Genomic DNA, 18292 nt, shown 5'->3' with positions numbered 1-18292 from the left:
GCCCAATTCAAAGTGCTTTCCATATGAACCTACCCGGATCCTGAGGTCATCTTCCAAGGCCTTCCTTTGACTGCCGCCTCCTTGAGAGGTCCGGAGGGTGGCAACACGAGAACGGGGCCTTCTCTGCAGTGGGTCCCTGTCTGTGGAATTCTCTCCTCCCAGGGAAGTTCGCCTGGCGCCTTCATTAAACACCTTTAGGCGTCTGGCAAAAACGTTCCTTTTTTACCAGGCCTTTGGCTGACCTGATCAACATCCTATATACCCTTTTAAAATGTGGCTGTTTTCAGGGGGCGTGTTATTGGGTTATGCCTATGGAATCTCCAGGTAGGGTTGGGAGAGATTCCCTGCAGGAAACGCCAGTCAGAGTAGACATTACAGTTCCCAGTGTTTCCTCTCTGTGTTTTTTCTTCTCCTGGTCCATCCACTGTGAAACAGATGACAAGGCTCACAGGCTCACCTCTTCCCATAGGGAGATGCGCAAGCGATGTGGCTGGAAAGAATCCAACTGGAACAGCTTTCCTCAACATTTTATGGCCTTGCCAATCATTTTTCCCATGGAGCTGGGAAAAGTACAGGAGTTTATTAAAAAAACAAAAACACAACCACAAATGTGTCACTGAGATGCTGTTAATCTCGCCCAGTCAAATCCCCTTTATTTTATTACTCTAATCTAATCTTTGTTACAACTTTCTGGCAAGATTACATTTTATGATCAAATATGTAACTTAACATTGGTATTTCTATGGTTGTTAAACACTGTAAAGGTTGGCGGTCAGAGGTCAGTACTACCCAATCTGCTAAACTTTGCAGAGTAGAACAGTTTAACAGCTTGAAGTGTCTGCCTTAATTTAGAGTACATGGGGACCTGGAAGCTTTTCTGAGAATCAGCCTAAGAAACCCAAGCTTCTAGCCCTCATAATTGCAGAAAGACCTTGAAAACGTAATATGATCTTACTATATCATAAAGTTGTAATGCTGTCATCATGCTGTCATTTGTAATGCCCCCAACAGGTGGCCATGATAACTCCTGTGTGGTGACAAAATAGCAGGTAGGCAAGTAAGAGCAGGTGGAGCAGGTGGCCCAGGTGACCCTTTTAGAGGAGGGAGGGAGGTGCTTCAGAGCGTGGTATATGGCAAACTGAAGTGCCTTCCTCTCTCCATTAAAAACACCACTGGATCAATGTTTAAAGGAGAGGGGTGCTTTAAAAGAGGTTGAAGGCAGGGTGGATTTGATTTAAATCCAATTGATTTAAATCACTAGTCAGTAAGACTTGATTTAAATCATTATTTTACAGAAAGACTAATTCTTGCTGGTGTAATCTTAATATTTACAACCAGATGAAGGTTTCATTTTTGGAAAAATACATTTTCAGGGTAGTTTTAACAGTTATATCAAAAATTACTGATTTGTTTATACTGTTAGAAATACATAGACAGATATTTATGAAGTTATTGTGAGGCTTAATAAGTTAACTGTTTATATTTGGACAACTTTTCTGTTGCACTTTATTGGAAGGAGAAAAACAATAATTTCCTTAATAACAATTTATTTAACTAAAATAACAACATGATAGCATACGTATCCATGTTTCTTAACTGATGTGGTTAAACAATTTAAAAAACCCCAAAAACTTAGACTGAAAAACGTAAAACAAATCCTTATTTCCTGATGAATAGCCTTTGGACTATAATGTAACTTAAATAGAAAACTATCTTTAGAAAGACTTTTCCTCCAAAAGCATTTTATTTTAAAAATCCAATTAAAATAAATCTGATTTAAAGAAAAAAACCTGATTTTTAATTTAATTTTTAAAAAAATCATTGATTTTTATCCACCCTGTCTGAGGGGAGGTGTGGTGGGAGAGGAAGAAGAGGTTTGGGCAGACTGGGGGGGGGGGGTTAGATAAGGGTGAGGCACAAAGGAAGGGCATTGGTCAGGTATAAGGGGTGGTTCTTCCCACTGTTAACTCTCAGCTGTCCTGTCTGCGTCTCACCTGCAGCAGGAGTGGGGATGGGGGTCTTCCAGTTTCATTTCCCTTCGGTTCTTGGTTTTCCCACTCTTAAATCTGGTTTTCTACATTTTTGCAGCAATCCAGGGGTCAGCAAACTTTTTCAGCAGAGGGCCGTTCCACTGTCCCTCAGACCTTGTGGGGGGCCAAACTATATTTTGGAAAAAATAATAATAATGAACGAATTCCTATGCCCCACAAATAACCCAGAGATGCATTTTAAAGAAAAGCACACATTCTACTTGTGTAAAAACACCAAGCAGGCCCCACAAATAACCCAAAGATGCATTTTAAATAAACACATTCTACTCATGTAAAAACACGCTGATTCCTGGACTGTCCGCGGGCCGGATTTAGAAGGCGATTGGGCCGGATCCGACCCACACACCTCAGGTTGCCTACCCCTGCTTCAAACCTCCTTTTCAGAAACCCTCATAGGAATTCTGCAGCATTTTAGTGTAATATATAAAAAAATATAAAAGAATTGTCCAGTAGCACCTTAGAGACCAACTAAGTTTGTTCTTGGTATAAGATTTTGTGTGCATGCACACTTCTTCAGATACCAACCTTTTAGTGTGGATTTCTCCAAATCAGCACATTTTTGTGTGTGCTGTTTTGACTATCACGAACATAATTTCAAGCGATTTCCCCCAGTATAATGCATTTTTGTATGCTACTTTCACTAATACATTCAATTTACATATAGGTAAAGGTAAAGGGTCACCTAACCATTAGGTCCAGTCGTGATCGACTCTGGGGTTGCGACGCTCATCTCGCTCTATAGGCCGAGGGAGCCGGCATACAGCTTCCGGGTCATGTGGCCAGCATGACTAAGCCGCTTCTGGCGAACCAGAGCAGCGCACAGAAACGCCGTTTACCTTCCCTCCGGAGCGGTACCTATTTATCTACTTGCACTTTGACGTGCTTTCGAATTGCTAGGCTGGCAGGAGCAGGGACCGAGCAACGGGAGCTCACCCCGTCGCGGGAATTTGAACCGCCGACCTTCTGATCAGCAAGTCCTAGGCTCTGTGGTTTAACCCACAGCGCATATACATTTGCCTAATAGATGCTTTTTGTAAACTTTGGCTTGTTGGTGAACAGCACTGCAAAATTCAGAGAAGTGCAAATATGAGAAGAATGGGTGTGTTTTGGTTATCACATTGTTTCAGAAAGTGTGAATTTGGCAACTTTGGTTCCAAACATGAGCTGAATTTTCCCCCCTCCTCTCATCCCTTGGAGAACTTCTGACTTGGTGCTCTTTAGTTTCCCAGTATCTCTGATCCATGGAGTTGATTGCAGGTCAGCTTCACACAGAAGTACCACATTTTTCAGTGTATAAGACGCCCCCATGTATAAGACAAGCCCCAATTTTAAACCTAACTTTTTGGTAAAAAAAAACCCTAGTCTTAGACACGGAAAAATACGGTAATTCTTATCTTTAAAATCTCGGTAGATAACAGATAACTGCTACCCATAAAAAGGGGGGGAAGGAAATGAGCCCATAGTTAAAAAGCAGAGTGAGAGGGAGGACAGGGAATGGCAGCAAGTGTTGTAAAATATAAAGTGGGCAGGGCAGATCTCTTGGCCTTTACATCTCCTGCCAGCCTATAAGGGGAAGTCCTTCTTCACACTGGCAGGGAGGGTCCCATTTGCAACACTAGAGCGGCATTGAAATTGTCTTTCTGCAAAAAAAGGGAAAACACAAATTGGCAAGTAGCTCATTTGTATGGCCTGTAGAAGGGACTAGAGCTGGCAAAATATCACAGCAGATCTTATTAGCGGCTTCCTTGCTAGGTAAGTGGTCTTATTTTTGAATCTTTGCAAAGTGTCTTGTAATGAATTCATTTAGACATGAATGAATGAATGAATAAGCGAATTAAAAATGTGCAAGAACTTGGTTAAGGAGGATATTAAAATGCAAGGCTGTTGACCTTATGTTCTTACCCTAATAGCCTTAGACCATTTAGCTCAGGGGTCAGCAAATTTTTTCAGCATAGGGCCGGTCCACTGTCCCCCAGACCTTGTGGGGGGCTGGACTATATTTTAGGGGGGAAATGAATGAATTCCTATGCCCCACAAATAACCCAGAGATGCGTTTTAAATAAAAGGACACATTCTACTCAGGTAAAAACACGCTGATTCCCGAACCGTCCGTGGGCTGGATTTCGAAGGCGATTGGGCCGGATCTGGACCCTGGGCCTTAGTTTGCCTACCCATGATTTAGCTGGTGGTCTACACAGACTATGATTCAGGTGGTCTACACAGACTATGCATTTCTTTCTTTTTTATAATAATATTTATTGTTTGCCATTTTAACAATCCAATAAAAACCACATTAAAAACATTCCAAATTATAATACAATCAAACAGTCCAAATTTTATGCCAAATTATAAATCTTTGGGTGACTTCCCATGCTCTGGAGGTCGAGGAGCGATGACCTCACGTAGTACTGCATTCCTTAATTAGGCCACATTTCTAATCCACGTTTCCCCCAAATATACGCATTTCTGTACATACAGTTTGGCTGAAGACGTGCATTGCAAAAATTGAGTTTTGAAGGTTAGCTGTGTTTTGGTTCTAGAAGTGTGAAATGGGTGTATCCCCCTTAACATGCACAAGTAATCCAGTTTCGCCAAGGGAGCTTTGGTTTGATCCAGAATCGAGCAAGCCTCACCTCTTCTTCTTCCGTGTGTCCCTCCCTACTCCAGAAAGTGCCTCGCGGAATTCCCTTCTGTCTTTCAAAGCGTGTCTAGACGATGAGAGGGCGAATGGGAAGTTTAGCTAGAAGTTCTTCAGACAAGATCCTCTGCAGCCTGGTCGTCCTTCTTGTGGGCTTGTTCCTTCTGTCAGGTAAAGGTTTCCCTAGTGCTTCTGTTCATTTGCCTACAAATTCAGGAGTACAAGGGCCCGTTCACTATTAATATACTTCTTCTTAATTGTATTTCAGTTCAACAATTACTTTGATAAAATACATCTTTTGTGATGTGCAAATGGCTTTAGATACCTATTAGGTCCATAAATTACCATATAACATATATAGTGGTACCTCGGGTTACATACGCTTCAGGTTACATATGCTTCAGGTTACAGACTCCGCTAACCCAGAAATAGTGCTTCAGGTTAAGAACTTTGCTTCAGGATGAGAACAGAAATCGTGCTCCAGTGGCACAGCGGCAGCAGCGGGAGGCCCCATTAGCTAAAGTGGTGCTTCAGGTTAAGTACAGTTTCAGGTTAAGAATGGACCTCCGGAACGAATTAAGTACTTAACCCGAGGTACCACTGTACAGTCATACCTCATGTTACGTTTGCTTCCAGTTGCGCGTTTTCAGCTTGCGTCCCGCGGCGATCCAGAAGTACCGCAGACACGCAAAATGAAATAACGCGCATGCGCAGAAGCGGCGAATCGTGACGTGCAGACGCGGGTTGCGTTCTTTTCAGGTTGCGAACGGGCCTCAGGAACGGATCCTGTTCACAACCAGAGGTACCACTCTATTCAACACAAAAAACAGCAACAATTTGTTGTCGACAAAGGACAGCTGGACATATAAAGGGCCCCATTACCTTCAGTAGCTTAGGGCCGCATCAAACCTAAATCCGGCCCTGCCTTGCAGTGTTGTAACCTGCCCTGTGACCTTAGGGTGTCGGGTGGGAAATGAACAAATGAATACTAGTAGTGATTAATAATAATGAAGAAGGGATCCTGGACTAGATGGGCCACAGGGCCAGTGTGGTGTAGTGGTTAAGAGCGGTAGTCTCGTAATCTGGGGAACCGGGTTCGCGTCTCCGCTCCTCCACATGCAGCTGCTGGGTGACCTTGGGCCAGTCACACTTCTCTGAAGTCTCTCAGCCCCACTCACCTCACAGAGTGTTTGTTGTGGGGGAGGAAGGGAATGTTAGCTGCTTTGAGACTCCTTCGGGTAGTGATAAAGCAGGATATCAAATCCAAACTCTTCTTCTTAAGCAACTCCAAGCTTTCTCCCTCTGGCGTCTTCCAGCTGCCTCCGAGTGCAGAGGCAGAGCAGAGCCCTCCTGGGAAGGAGCCATGAAGGGGCTGAATCTCCTCCGTGAATTTGTCCAACCCCCTTTTGAAGCCATCCAAGTTGTTGACCATCACAACCTCCTGGGGGAGGGAATTCCATAATTTAACTCTGTACTGCATGAAGAAGGACTTTGTGGAGGAATGATTATTTTTATGTTTTATTTATTGGATTTATATACCTATACCCTCAGGGCGGTTCCCACAAAAGGATCACAGTATCCCCTTGATCATTTTTCGGGGTGCCCTTTACTGGACCTTTTCCAAGTCCTCAAGACCCTTTTTGAGATGAGGCAAACAGAACACAGTACAGTGGTACCTCGGGTTAAGAACTTAATTCATTCTGGAGGTCCGTTCTTAACTTGAAACTGTTCTTAACCTGAGGTACCACTTTAGCTAATGGGGCCTCCTGCTGCCGCCACACGATTTCTGTTCTCATCCTGGAGCAAAGTTCTTAACCCGAGGTACTATTTCGGGGTTAGCGAAGTCTGTAACCTGAAGCGTCTGTAACCCGAGGTACCACTGTACACAGTATATTCCAAAAGGGGTCACATCATGGATTTGTAGAATAGCATTATGAAAGTGGCAGTCAACCTGTTCATTGGGCCACCCACTATAACCCCAGAGTCTCTTTCCTGGTCCATCACCTCCAGTTCAGAGTTTATGTGAAAGCACTTTTTTTTTGCACTTCAGTCACTACGTTTGTATTGTGCAACTTTTTTTTATTTTTCTTTTGTTATGCTTTATATTTCAACAGTCGTGGATCTCTGTAAAAAAATCACTGGCTGCCCCAGAACACACACACACACCAGGTGTGCTCCAGATAGTCTACATATTTTATTTAAAAGGATTTATATAGTGCTTAATCTTAAAAACATCTGAACGGATTGGGGCTGTGCTGACTGGGGCTGGTGCAGGTTGCTGGTCGATACATTCAGGGCACCGGCTTAGGGAAGGCTAGGCTATGCAGCTGATGGATTGATTGAAAAATGTCATCATTCTCTTCTCTTATTTCTCTTGCTACCCATGTCATGAACAGAAGCTGCTTCTCTGAAAGGGAAGCAACTGGTCCTGTCTGGACAGACACAGAAATACCCCTCCTTGGCCGGCTGCGTTTCCCAAGACTTGCACATATTTACCGTGTGCATCTATCTGAGCAAGACTAATAAAAGTGTGGGCACTTGGGCGGCCTTTTCTTATGACATCAGCAGTTCCTCCAGGGACCCCAAAGATGTGGAGCTGGCTTTGTTTGCCAATAACTATACCCTGCAAATGTCCCTTTTTGGCACCCTGGTTGATTTGGGGAAAGATATCATGCTCCCCAAGATGCACCAGATGTGCTGTGTGTGGGACGGGTACAAGAGCTTGCTCGAGGTCTTCCATGATGGGGGCAGGATGATGAGCAAAGAGTTCCGTGAGCTCAGACGCAAGTACCTGAAGCCTTGTGGGACTTTTGTGATTGGTTGCCTCCACAAGAAGCAGGCTGAAGACATGGTTTCGCCCTTCCGCTTCGTGGGCACCCTGCATTATTTCCAAATGTGGAGTTCCGTGCTGGAGGAGCAGCAGATGAAGAAGTGTTCCTCTGGAGATGTCGTTAGCTGGGAAGGCGATTACTGGTCCTTGAACGGCGCAACACTTGAGTCCGACCATCGCCAAGATTGTGGTGAGTATCATGCCAACAGAGCCTGCGCAGGAGCCTCCTCCATCTTGTTTGCGCCCATCATTTTGAACAATACGTTTTCACGCGCACACCCCAATGTCTGAGCCTCAGCAGACCCCAGTGCTGCCTGCACTCACCCGGGTTTCAGTTTCCTCGGAATGAAGGTTGGCGGAGACTATGGTGTCTTTAGGGTAAAAAAGGTAAAGGGACCCCTGACCATTAGGTCCAGTCACGGATGACTCTGGCGTTGCGGCGCTCATCTCGCTTTATTGGCCGAGGGAGCCGGCGTACAGCTTCCGGGTCATGTGGCCAGCATGACTAAGCCGCTTCTAGCGAACCAGAGCAGCGCACGGAAATGCCGTTTACCTTCCTTCCAGAGCGGTACCTATTTATCTACTTGCACTTTGACGTGCTTTCAAACTGCTTGGTTGGCAGGAGCGGGACCGAGCAATGGGAGCTCACCCCGTCGCGGGGATTCGAACCGCCGACCATTTGATCAGCAAGTCCTAGGCTCTGTGGTTTAGCCCACAGCACCACCTGCGTCCATCTTTAGGGTATATGGTGTTATTTGCCCATATGTACGGGGTGAGCTCCCGTTGCTCGGTCCCTGCTCCTGCGCACCTAGCAGTTCGAAAGCATGTCAAAGTGCAAGTAGATAAATAGGTACCACTCCGGCGGGAAGGTAAACGGCATTTCCATATGCTGCTCTGGTTCACCAGAAGCGGCTTAGTCATGCTGGCCACATGACCCGGAGGCTGTCTGCAGACAAATGTCAGCTCCCTCGGCCAGTAAAGCGAGATGAGTGCCGCAACCCCAGAGTCGTCCGCAACTGGTCAAGGGTCCTTTACCTTTACAACCTGAACATGGGGTGGAAGGGCTCACAGCATTAATCCTGCAGTGGATCTTGTTTCCCATTAAATTCCCAGGGAGATCCTCAAGCCACAGCTTTGGGTCCAGCACACAAAGCAAGACAAGCCTTTGTCTCTCCAGCTTCCAGCATCAGCCAAAACACTCAAGCACAGACAGCTTTGGCCTCTTGTTCCCCATCCTAGGATGGCTGGTGGCATGCAACCAAATGCTTTGTTATCTAGGGGTTTGTCTGCACTGGAGCTGAAAGTAGATTCACACCAGCCTGCCTCCCCATCAGTGTAGAGGAATTTCCCTTCCCATGCCAGCACTATCCCAGATCTTCCACCCTTTAGAATCATATCACAGAATCATAGAATTGTATGGGATCCCAAACACCCTCTAGTCCAACTTTCTGCAATGCAGGAATCACAACTTTAGGGGGGGGGGAGGAATCCTTGGGAAGTCCAAAATGGCCAGGATTTTTTCAAAACCCTAATTCAAGCAGGGTGGGGGGATGAGCCTTGGGACGACACTAGGGTGGGGTGTACGTCACTAGGTCAATGGGGAGACAGGCCAGGGCAAACCCACCTAACTCCAGGGTGGACAAGTTCTCTGACTAAGCTTTTGAGATCCTGGTTGGAGACAGAGCGGTAAAGCTTTATTTATTAATCTGCCGTGCGAAATCTCTGCTGTGGCGTGTGGGAACTTCTGCACAAGCTATAAATTTCCTCCTTTGCTTTTTATGGCTGTTTTTGACAACCTGAAATTTATGAAAAGCTGATAGTACCTGGAACAGATAATGGGGAATAAGGAGAAAGCAGGAGAACAACAAGCAGGTGGTTGAGTTTATTGGAGCGCATGACTGGCCAGCAGATAAGAGCCCCTCTGAGGTCCTGTTGCTGTTCACCGAAAGGCAGCTCTGCCCTTTCATGAGCATCACAGGAAATAGCCCTCAGGGAACTTGTAGGGGGTTCAAGCTGTGGGATTTTATTCCATCTCAACAACTCCCTGCCATAGAAAGCTGTATTCTTGCCCCACACCTATTTAATCTATTTTTGAATGACATGAAACATCTAGGTAAAGGTAAAGGGACCCCTGACCATTAGGTCCAGTGGTGACCGATTCTGGGGTTGCGGCGCTCATCTCGCTTATTGGCTGAGGGAGCCGGCGTACAGCTTCCGGGTCATGTGGCCAGCATGACAAAGCAGCTTCTGGCGAACCAGAGCAGCGCACAGAAACGCTGTTTACCTTCCCGCCGGAGCGGTACCTATTTATCTACTTGCACTTTGACGTGCTTTCGAACTGCTAGGTTGGCAGGAGCGGAGACCGAGCAACGGGAGCTCACCCCTTTGTGGGGATTCAAACCGCTGACTTTCTGATCGGCAAGTCCTAGGCCACCCGCGAAACATCTACCTGTTGTGAATGGCCGCCCTCCTAGGTTAGGACCTAAGGCAGTTCCCATATTTTTATGTCATATTTTTTATGACACTGTCCTCCTCTCCTGCACCAGAGTTGGGCTCCAGAGATATCTAAAAGCATTCTTTCATTAACCTATTACTCAGACTTCAAGATCTTGGCATTTTCAAAGAGTTGGCATCCATGTGAATGGTGTATTGGTGAACCCTGTCTTTATTCGTATTTATGCATTTCTCAATCTTGTATTTATTCATCTCTGTGCATTTCTCCCTCTTTTCAACAGGGTCACGTGACTTTAACTATACATCTTTAGCTCCACCACTGACAAGCAAAGCCCCTGACCCCTCAGTCACAGGTACGTAGCGAATAGAATGGGGTGATCCGGGTTAAAATCTTGCCTCATGGACAGCTGGCCCTGCACAGGGAACCTGTGGCCCTGCAGGTGTCGGGCTCCAACTCCCATCAGCCCCTGCACCCAGCATGGCCAATGGTCAGGGCTGATGGGAGTTGGAGTCCGGCAGCATCTGGAGGATGGTGGGCCCAGACCCAAGTCCTGCATTACAGGGAGATAGCAGGACCCTGGCTGGGTCTTCTTACGGTTATTTATTTGCTAAATTTATATCCACTTTTTATTTATATCACAAAATACGTTATATACCAATTGATTGTAGTAAAAGCATCATCATCATCACTGTCTCAAAGCTGTTGAATCATCCAAGGTAGCTAACAAAAATGTATATAATAAATAATAAAATTCTCTTGATAATATTCTCCTCTCATCAGCTATCACAAATTTAAAAATGCCCAGTTTTCTAAGTTGCGTATTTCTCTTGCCTGGCATAGATAAAAAAAATTGTCCCAAGTATTGCTCTCTCAATGCATTATGTAAAGAGCAATATATATGTAATAATATATACAAGATTTTCACCCTGTTTTAGACCACAAGCACAGGTAGATTCAATTCAGAATATGGCGTATTTCTGAACCTTCCTTCCGAAACAGCTGAAGCCATCAGATTTGAGTGGGTTTTGTAGAGTGACAGAGATGACATGTATTTCAAGATGTTCATTCCCACCGGAAATGCTACCCTGGAAGCCACAGTTATCAAGGACCCCAGTACAGCTTCTACCACATTTCCTATTGGCCTCCTGGGACTCAGTGAAATCCTGAGTAACGGAGGTTTTTCCAACAGCCAACTCTGATATGGTTGTAACTGTGCCTCTGTATTCTTTAGCAACAACCTCTAAGTCTACAGCCACACTTCCGGACGATGGTCTTCCATGAATCTCTTCTGGGACAGTTCCTTCACGGGCTGGTGTGGAGGACTCCCTGGTCCTGAATGGTGAAACTGTGCCCCTGAAGTAACAGGTGCGCAGCCTGGGAGTCATTTTGGACTCACAGCTGTCCATGGAGGCGCAGGTCAATTCTGTATCCAGGGCAGCTGTCTACCAGCTCCATCTGGTACGCAGGCTGAGACCCTACCTGCCCACAAACTGTCTCGCCAGAGTGGTGCATGCTCTGGTTATCTCCCACTTGGACTACTGCAATGCGCTCTACGTGGGGCTACCTTTGAAGGTGACCCGGAAACTACAACTAATCCAGAATTCAGCAGCTAGACTGGTGACTGGGAATGGCCGTCAAGACCACATAACACCGGTCCTCAAAGACCAACATTGGCTCCCAGTACATTTCCGAGCACAATTCAAAGTGTTGGTGCTGACCTTTAAAGCCCTAAACGGCCTCGGTCCTGTATACCTGAAGGAGCGTCTCCACTCCCATCATTCAGCCCAGACACTGAGGTCCAGTGCCGAGGGCCTTCTGGCGGTTCCCTCCCTGCGAGAAGTGAGGTTACAGGGAACCACGCAGAGGGCCTTCTCAGTAGTGGTGCCTGCCCTGTGGAATGCCCTCCCATCAGATGTCAAGGAAATAAGCAACTATCCTACTTTTAAAAGACATCTGAAGGCAGCCCTGTTTAGGGAAGTTTTTAATGTTTAATGCTGTATTGTGTTTTTACTATTCAGTTGGGAGCCACCCAGAGTGGCTGGGGAAATTCAGCCAGATGGGCCGGGTATAAATAATAAATTGTTATTATTGTTGTTGTTATGATAATGATGATGATGTTATAAAACCAAATGGACAGTGTCTTCTCCCAGGTCTGATGAAGCCACACCCAAAGCAGAACAAACAACATCGACAGCTGATGGGGTTTCTTCTAACTCTTATGTGAAAATACCAACCTCTGACAGAGATGGAACAACACATCAAGAGGAGTTGACTGCATCCACCTCTCGACCCAATGGAGCTACCCCTCCGGGCGTCGCAACGCAACCCACCTGGAACATGCCAACTTCTCAGTATGCTGAGACAGCTCCCAAAAGCACCTGGACTGTGCCCACCTCCAAACCTACCCAAGTTTCTTCAACCTCTGGATACGACGGGGTGACACATCAGGCTTCTGAAACCGTATCTGTTCCTCATCTTACCAATACAAAACTTATCACTGAATCGAAAGCATCAACCATCAATATAAATGCCAAGACCACGCTGGAGACTTTTTGGTCTACACCAGCACCCACAGGAGCCATGCCAGTTTCAGGTAATAGATGGGATTTACATTAAAACTTAATGTGGAAGCAAGATATTAAGTTTACTTAATTCGAGAAAACCATATGAAGATGATGTATATGACTCCCGTCAGACTAGCCAAAATATACAAATTAAAATCAAGTAAGTGTTGGAGATGTCATGAGGTAGAGGGAACATGTGTGGTGGGGATGTGGGAAAATTAAAACATTTCTGGAGCAATATTCATGAAGAATTAAAAAAGATGTTCCAAACATCATTTGAGAAAAAACCAGAAGCGTTTCTATTAGGCTTAGTTTCAAAGGACATCCCTAGTGACAATAAAAAAGTGTTTTTATATGCTGCAGCCGCTGCCAGATTGCTAATAGCTAAAAATTGGAAAGGGGACAAGATTCCATCAGTAGCAGAGTGGCAATACAAGCTTTGTGAATTCATTGGATTGGCCAAAATGACAGCAGCTATTAGATTCCAATCAAATCAGAAATTAAGAAAAGAAGGGGAATGTGTGGAAGAATACATGACAAAACATTGTTCCAAAACAAATTTATTGATATGCATTGACTGAAGTTCGTAAAGTTAAGGTTAAAAGATGAAAAGGGATTAATGGGGAATATGTAAATAACTTTCTTTAACGCAATATTAAAGGAATGAAAAACAATGGAAGCTGAGCACGGGTGGAGGGAAGTCACAACAGAAAATAGATATAGATAGATATAGATTAGATAGATGATAGATAGATAGATAGATAGATAGATAGATAGATAGATTACCAGTAGGTAGATAGATAGATGATAGATAGATATAGTATGTATTGCAAAGAATGATTAAGGATGTAATTGAATGTAATATTGAAAAATAAAAGGGAAAAAGGGGGAAAAAATAAAACAATGTTTTATTCAGCTCATGTGACCAAAACCCCCTCACAGTCCAACAGAAAATTTCTCCGTATCTGCACTGAAGTGATAATTTATTTGTCAACCTTCTCAGCGGCAAAAGGAGAAAATATTCCTTAAGCAGAATAATACTATTAACAGCTACCCCATAACAGGAGTCTTGGCACGTAAAGCTAAAGGGACCAGTCGTGGACGACTCTGGGGTTGTGGTGCTCATCTTGCTTTACTGGCCGAGGGAGCCGGTGTACAGCTTCTGGGTCATGTGGGCAACATGACTAAGCCACTTCTGGCAAACCAGAGCAGCGCATGGAGCAGTACCTATTTATCTACTTGCACTTTGACGTGCTTTTGAACTGCTAGGTGGGCAGGAGCAGAGACCGAGCAACGGGAGCTCACCCCGTGGCGGGGATTTGAACCGCCGACCTTCTGATCGGCAAGCCCTAGGCTCGGTGGTTTAAACCACATTGCCACCCACATCCCATGGCACTTAACCAGCACTTAACTCTGTTATTGTCTTTTGCTAATTAACATACAGCTGGAGGAGGGACTGCCCTCCTCTTCATATCTAAAGCTGAATGTCCCACCTTTTGTCAGAGTAATGAGTCTGCCATTACTGTGATGATGCCTCTCTAAGCCAAGCTCCTGGGAAAACAGGCTTGACATTTACCGATTTCAGAAATTATGGGAAGAGCCTGGCACCCAGGAATGGGTGCCAACCCCCAACACTACAACTGCCAAGCCCCAAGACTACAAAATATTTGGGATACCTTTCCAGGAGAGTTCTAATAGCAGGAGAATTAATACGTCATTCTGCTCCGCGCAATCACAGTCAGCCATTAGCAATGCAGTAAGCAGCACATTAGAAGAAGCGAATATGGATGTTCTCCTATTATTTGGAGACGATTAATGTGTACAAGCGTGAAGCTGTGGTGATTCCATGATTTGAAGGGCAGTTGAATAATAGAGGACTTGACTGGTAGCTGCAGTTCTTGGATAACATAGATACAAGCCTACTAAACTCTGGAGAGCAAAAATATTTGAGTTTTATGTAGCCCATAATTGCCCAAGACTTCAGAAAAGACGCCCATCCTAAATATCACTTTCTTCTTCTCATCCATTTACTTAACTAAAAAGTCTGAGAGCAATAAGGAGAGATAAGTGACAGGAACCGCTGGGGGGGCAGCATACACAAAGCCACCATCTCAGGGCATCAGCCACACCTTTGCATTCAGCAGATTAAATGCCCACGTCCCCAAAAATAGCTGTGTTCCCCACAAAGGATGATGTGTAGGAAAAGTCACTTGTGAAATTCAATGCGGATGTAATTCTCCTTTCTCTCTTGTTGCAGTAACGTTCTATAACATCCAGATGAACTTCTCTGTGTTCTCCAATCCTCCAGAGACATTTGATTACTACGATGTTAAGAAGCTCTCAACAAAGTGGGTGAGTACTGTACTAATTCTTCTCCTGCCCATCCCTGAACACCGGTTTACATGTTAGCAGATTATAATCAATTCCACCATACAGAAAGTGGAGCACAAAGTCAACCCAAACTATGTTGTTGTTTAGTCATTTAGTCGTGTCCGACTCTTCATGACCCCCTGGTCCAGAACACGCCAGGCACTCCTGTCTTCCACTGCCTCCCGCAGTTTGGTCAAACTCATGCTTGTAGCTTCGAGAACACTATCCAACCATCTCGTCCTCTGTCGTCCCCTTCTCCTCTTTCCCAACATCAGGGTCTTTTCCAGGGAGTCTTCTCTTCTCATGAGGTGGCCAAAGTATTGGAGCCTCAGTTTCAGGATCTGTCCTTCCAGTGAGCACTCAGGGCTGATTTTCTTCAGAATGGATAGGTTTGATCTTCTTGCAGTCCATGGGACTCTCAAGAGTCTCCTCCAGCACCATAATTCAAAAGCATCAATTCTTCGGCGATCAGCCTTCTTTATGGTCCAGCTCTCACTTCCATAACCCAAACTATAGGCCTCTGGTTTTCATCTAGCACTGAGCTATTGCCCTGGTGGGATGGCTTCCACTCGCCCAACAGAACTTCCTCTGCCCCTATTCCCCCTGGTGACCCTGCAGGCCTGCCCCCCATTTGGTTTAGGGGTTCCCTCAACCCACTGGAGCAGATTTGGGGCAGGCAGGGGACACACACAGGGGAAGGAGAGTGAGGGAAAACTACATTCTGCAAGTGGAAGACTTAATTACAGAACAGCATTTACCATGTATGTGCACTACTATGTGTGAATGCTTAGGGGTCTGTTCTGGGGTGGGTGTATTCGTTTCTAGTTGTGGGGCAAGCTCAATGGTTTAGCAGCAATCAGCTCTTTTAGGCAGCTACTACCGCAACGTTTAATGGTTGGCTTTTCACAGAGAATCACCATCGTTAGACAAAATGCTGAACAATTTTTACCCAGGGAAGCAAACTGTAGTTAACTTTTTCTCTCTCCTACAGTTGATGAGTTTATTCCATGGTTCTGAATTTGTTGTTACAAACCATAACATCAAGGCAAACGCTCGGTGAGTATTTTATTTGTCTGTTTGGTTGTTTTGCTTTCTGCCACTCTTATCAAATGTAGGAATAGGTGGTTAGCAAGAATACATTTAAAACCAGACTAAAAACTCACATTACTAAGGAGCAGTAGTATGGGCAATACAGTACTATATTCCAGGGGGGGAGAGAGAGTTCTCCTCTAGGATCTGCTGTCTTTGATCCAGGGTGGTGTAGTGATCAGGAGACGGGGGATCAAATCCCCACTCAGCCCTGAAGCTCACTTGGTGACCTTGGGGCCCCATCACTGTCTCTCAGCTGTCTAACCTACCTCTCAGGGTTCCTGTGAGGGTAAGAATATGCCACATATATCAGCCAGGTGAGCAGGATGGGGAGGAGGGCAGTGTTTCCATGGAGATCACTCATTTAAGATGGAACCGACGCTTTTAAGATGTAGGTGTCTGGTGCTTAGCTGAGCAGCTAAGTTCATTGCCAGGGGTCAGCAAACTTTTTCAGCAGGGGGCTGGTTCACTGTCCCTCAGACCTTGTGGGGGGCCAGACTATATTTTTGGGGAGGAGAATGATGCAAGAACAAAGCCCTAAAGCCCTAAACGGCCTCGGTCCAGTATACCTGAAGGAGCGTCAGTAGTGGTACCCGCCCTGTGGAACGCACTCCCACCAGATGTTAAAGAGAACAACTACCAAACTTTTAGAAGACATCTGAAGGCAGCCCTGTTTAGGGAAACTTTTAAAATTTAATAGGTTATTGTATTTTAGTGTTCTGTTGGAAGCCGCCCAGAATGGCTGGGGAAACTCAGCCAGATGGGCGGGGTATAAATAACAAATTATTATTATTATTATTATTATTATTATTATTATTATTATTATTACACCATGAGCCCCAGTGGCTGCTTACTTGTGTCTTCCAAGTGGCAGGGGCTGGCAGCGGAGGGACAATGAGTGGTCCACGAAAGGGCTCTGGAGAGGGGCTGCTTAAAATGGCGGTCGCTGGAGGGCTGCTGCTGCTGGCACCAACAGAGGCCAGCCCCCTTCCTCCTCTAGGCAGGGCAGGAAGAAGTCAGGAGGAGGGAGGGAGGAGCCACTGCCACCGCCGCCGAAGGAAGGATAGGGAAAGAATGAGCGCGCTGCCAATCCACGTGGCAGTTCCCGGACCATCCGCAGGCCGGATCCAGAAGGCAATTGGGCCTGATCCGGCCCGTGGGCCTTAGTCTGCCGACCCATGGTCATTGCCTTCACAAAGGGACTAGTTTGGCTGCTCCACCAGGTTCCCTCATACACCATAGCCTCACAGATATAGATCACAGGTTTTGGAAGGAACCCAGAGTTTCATCTAGACTGGACACATACACCCAGCCCATAATACCATGCAGGGTTGCTGAGCGTCCTCCCCTCCCATATTGATGTTTGCCTTCCCCCCCCCTTGTTTTTGTCTGTTTTGTTCCCCCCACCCTCACTGCTTTTAGATCCAGAGTCCCTATTCCACAAAGGAGGGAGCGCATGAGAACTGGGGTATGTATGCATTTTATGCACCATAGTTTGCACAAAGCCTCTTCCCCTTTCTCCTTCTTACGTAAAATAGTCACTTGGGTGTTGTTTTCCTCTTTTCTTCAATCTCTTCTTTGCATCTCATGCTTTTAGGAAATTAGTTCTCACGGAGTTCTGGCGCCTGAAGGGGGGATTGCCATGGCAGCAGTAAAGGATGCGCCATGGCAACTGGTTTGAGGAGGTTTAATGGTAAACATGTCTTGCTTTTGTACATTATGCAAAGATAAACAACGGTGACATATAATCTTTTACGCAACTGGTCCAGACCAATTCAAGCTGTCTCTGCCACTTCCATTGCCATCAACTATGGGCCAACAGTAGCCAGAACGGAGACATGATGCTTCCTCTTACTGCTGCTTTCCAGGTGTTTGGAACTATAATTCCCATCAGCCCCAGCCAGAGTGGACAATGGCAAGGCATCATGGGAGGAGTTGTAAAGGCCATCTTAAACCTACTCGGACTTGTAACTACCGTATTTTTCGCTCTATAAGATGCACTTTTCCCCTCCTAAAAAGTAAGGGGACGTGTGTGTGCGTCTTATGGAGCGAATGCAGGCTGTGCAGCTATCCCTGAAGCCAGGAGAGCGAGAGGGATTGGTGCGCACTGATCCCTCTTGCTGTTCTGACTTCGCTTCGCTGGAGAGGCGCTGCCCAGCTTTCCCTCTCTGCACAGCGCCCCTCAGCAAAGTGGGAGATGAAACGGAGCCCCTTCCATTTCTCCTCCCACTTTGCTGGAGAGGCGCTGTGCAGAGAGGGAGAGAATATTTTTTCCTTGTTCTCCTCCTCTAAAAC

General features: G+C 45.7%; 1 protein-coding gene across 1 annotated transcript; it reads left to right on the top strand.

The window, feature by feature from the left end:
• Positions 1-3659: 3659 nt before the first annotated feature.
• On the top strand, positions 3660-17678 carry LOC310758186 (uncharacterized protein; the record flags this gene model as incomplete). The annotated part of the gene is made up of 9 exons (XM_083604114.1): positions 3660-3803; positions 4764-4860; positions 7086-7709; positions 10255-10326; positions 12112-12567; positions 14796-14890; positions 15900-15964; positions 17426-17465; positions 17595-17678. Exons 2-9 carry the CDS (start codon positions 4767-4769, stop codon positions 17676-17678), a joined length of 1530 nt encoding a protein of 509 aa, XP_083460240.1. The 5' UTR covers positions 3660-3803; positions 4764-4766.
• Positions 17679-18292: the final 614 nt, after the last annotated feature.

Source organism: Podarcis filfolensis (genome assembly GCF_964270895.1).
Source record: "Podarcis filfolensis genome assembly, chromosome: 2".
Classification (NCBI taxonomy): Eukaryota; Metazoa; Chordata; class Lepidosauria; order Squamata; family Lacertidae; genus Podarcis; species Podarcis filfolensis.
The sequence above is the reverse complement of the archived record's forward strand: the minus strand, read 5'-3'. Positions and strand labels throughout refer to the sequence as shown.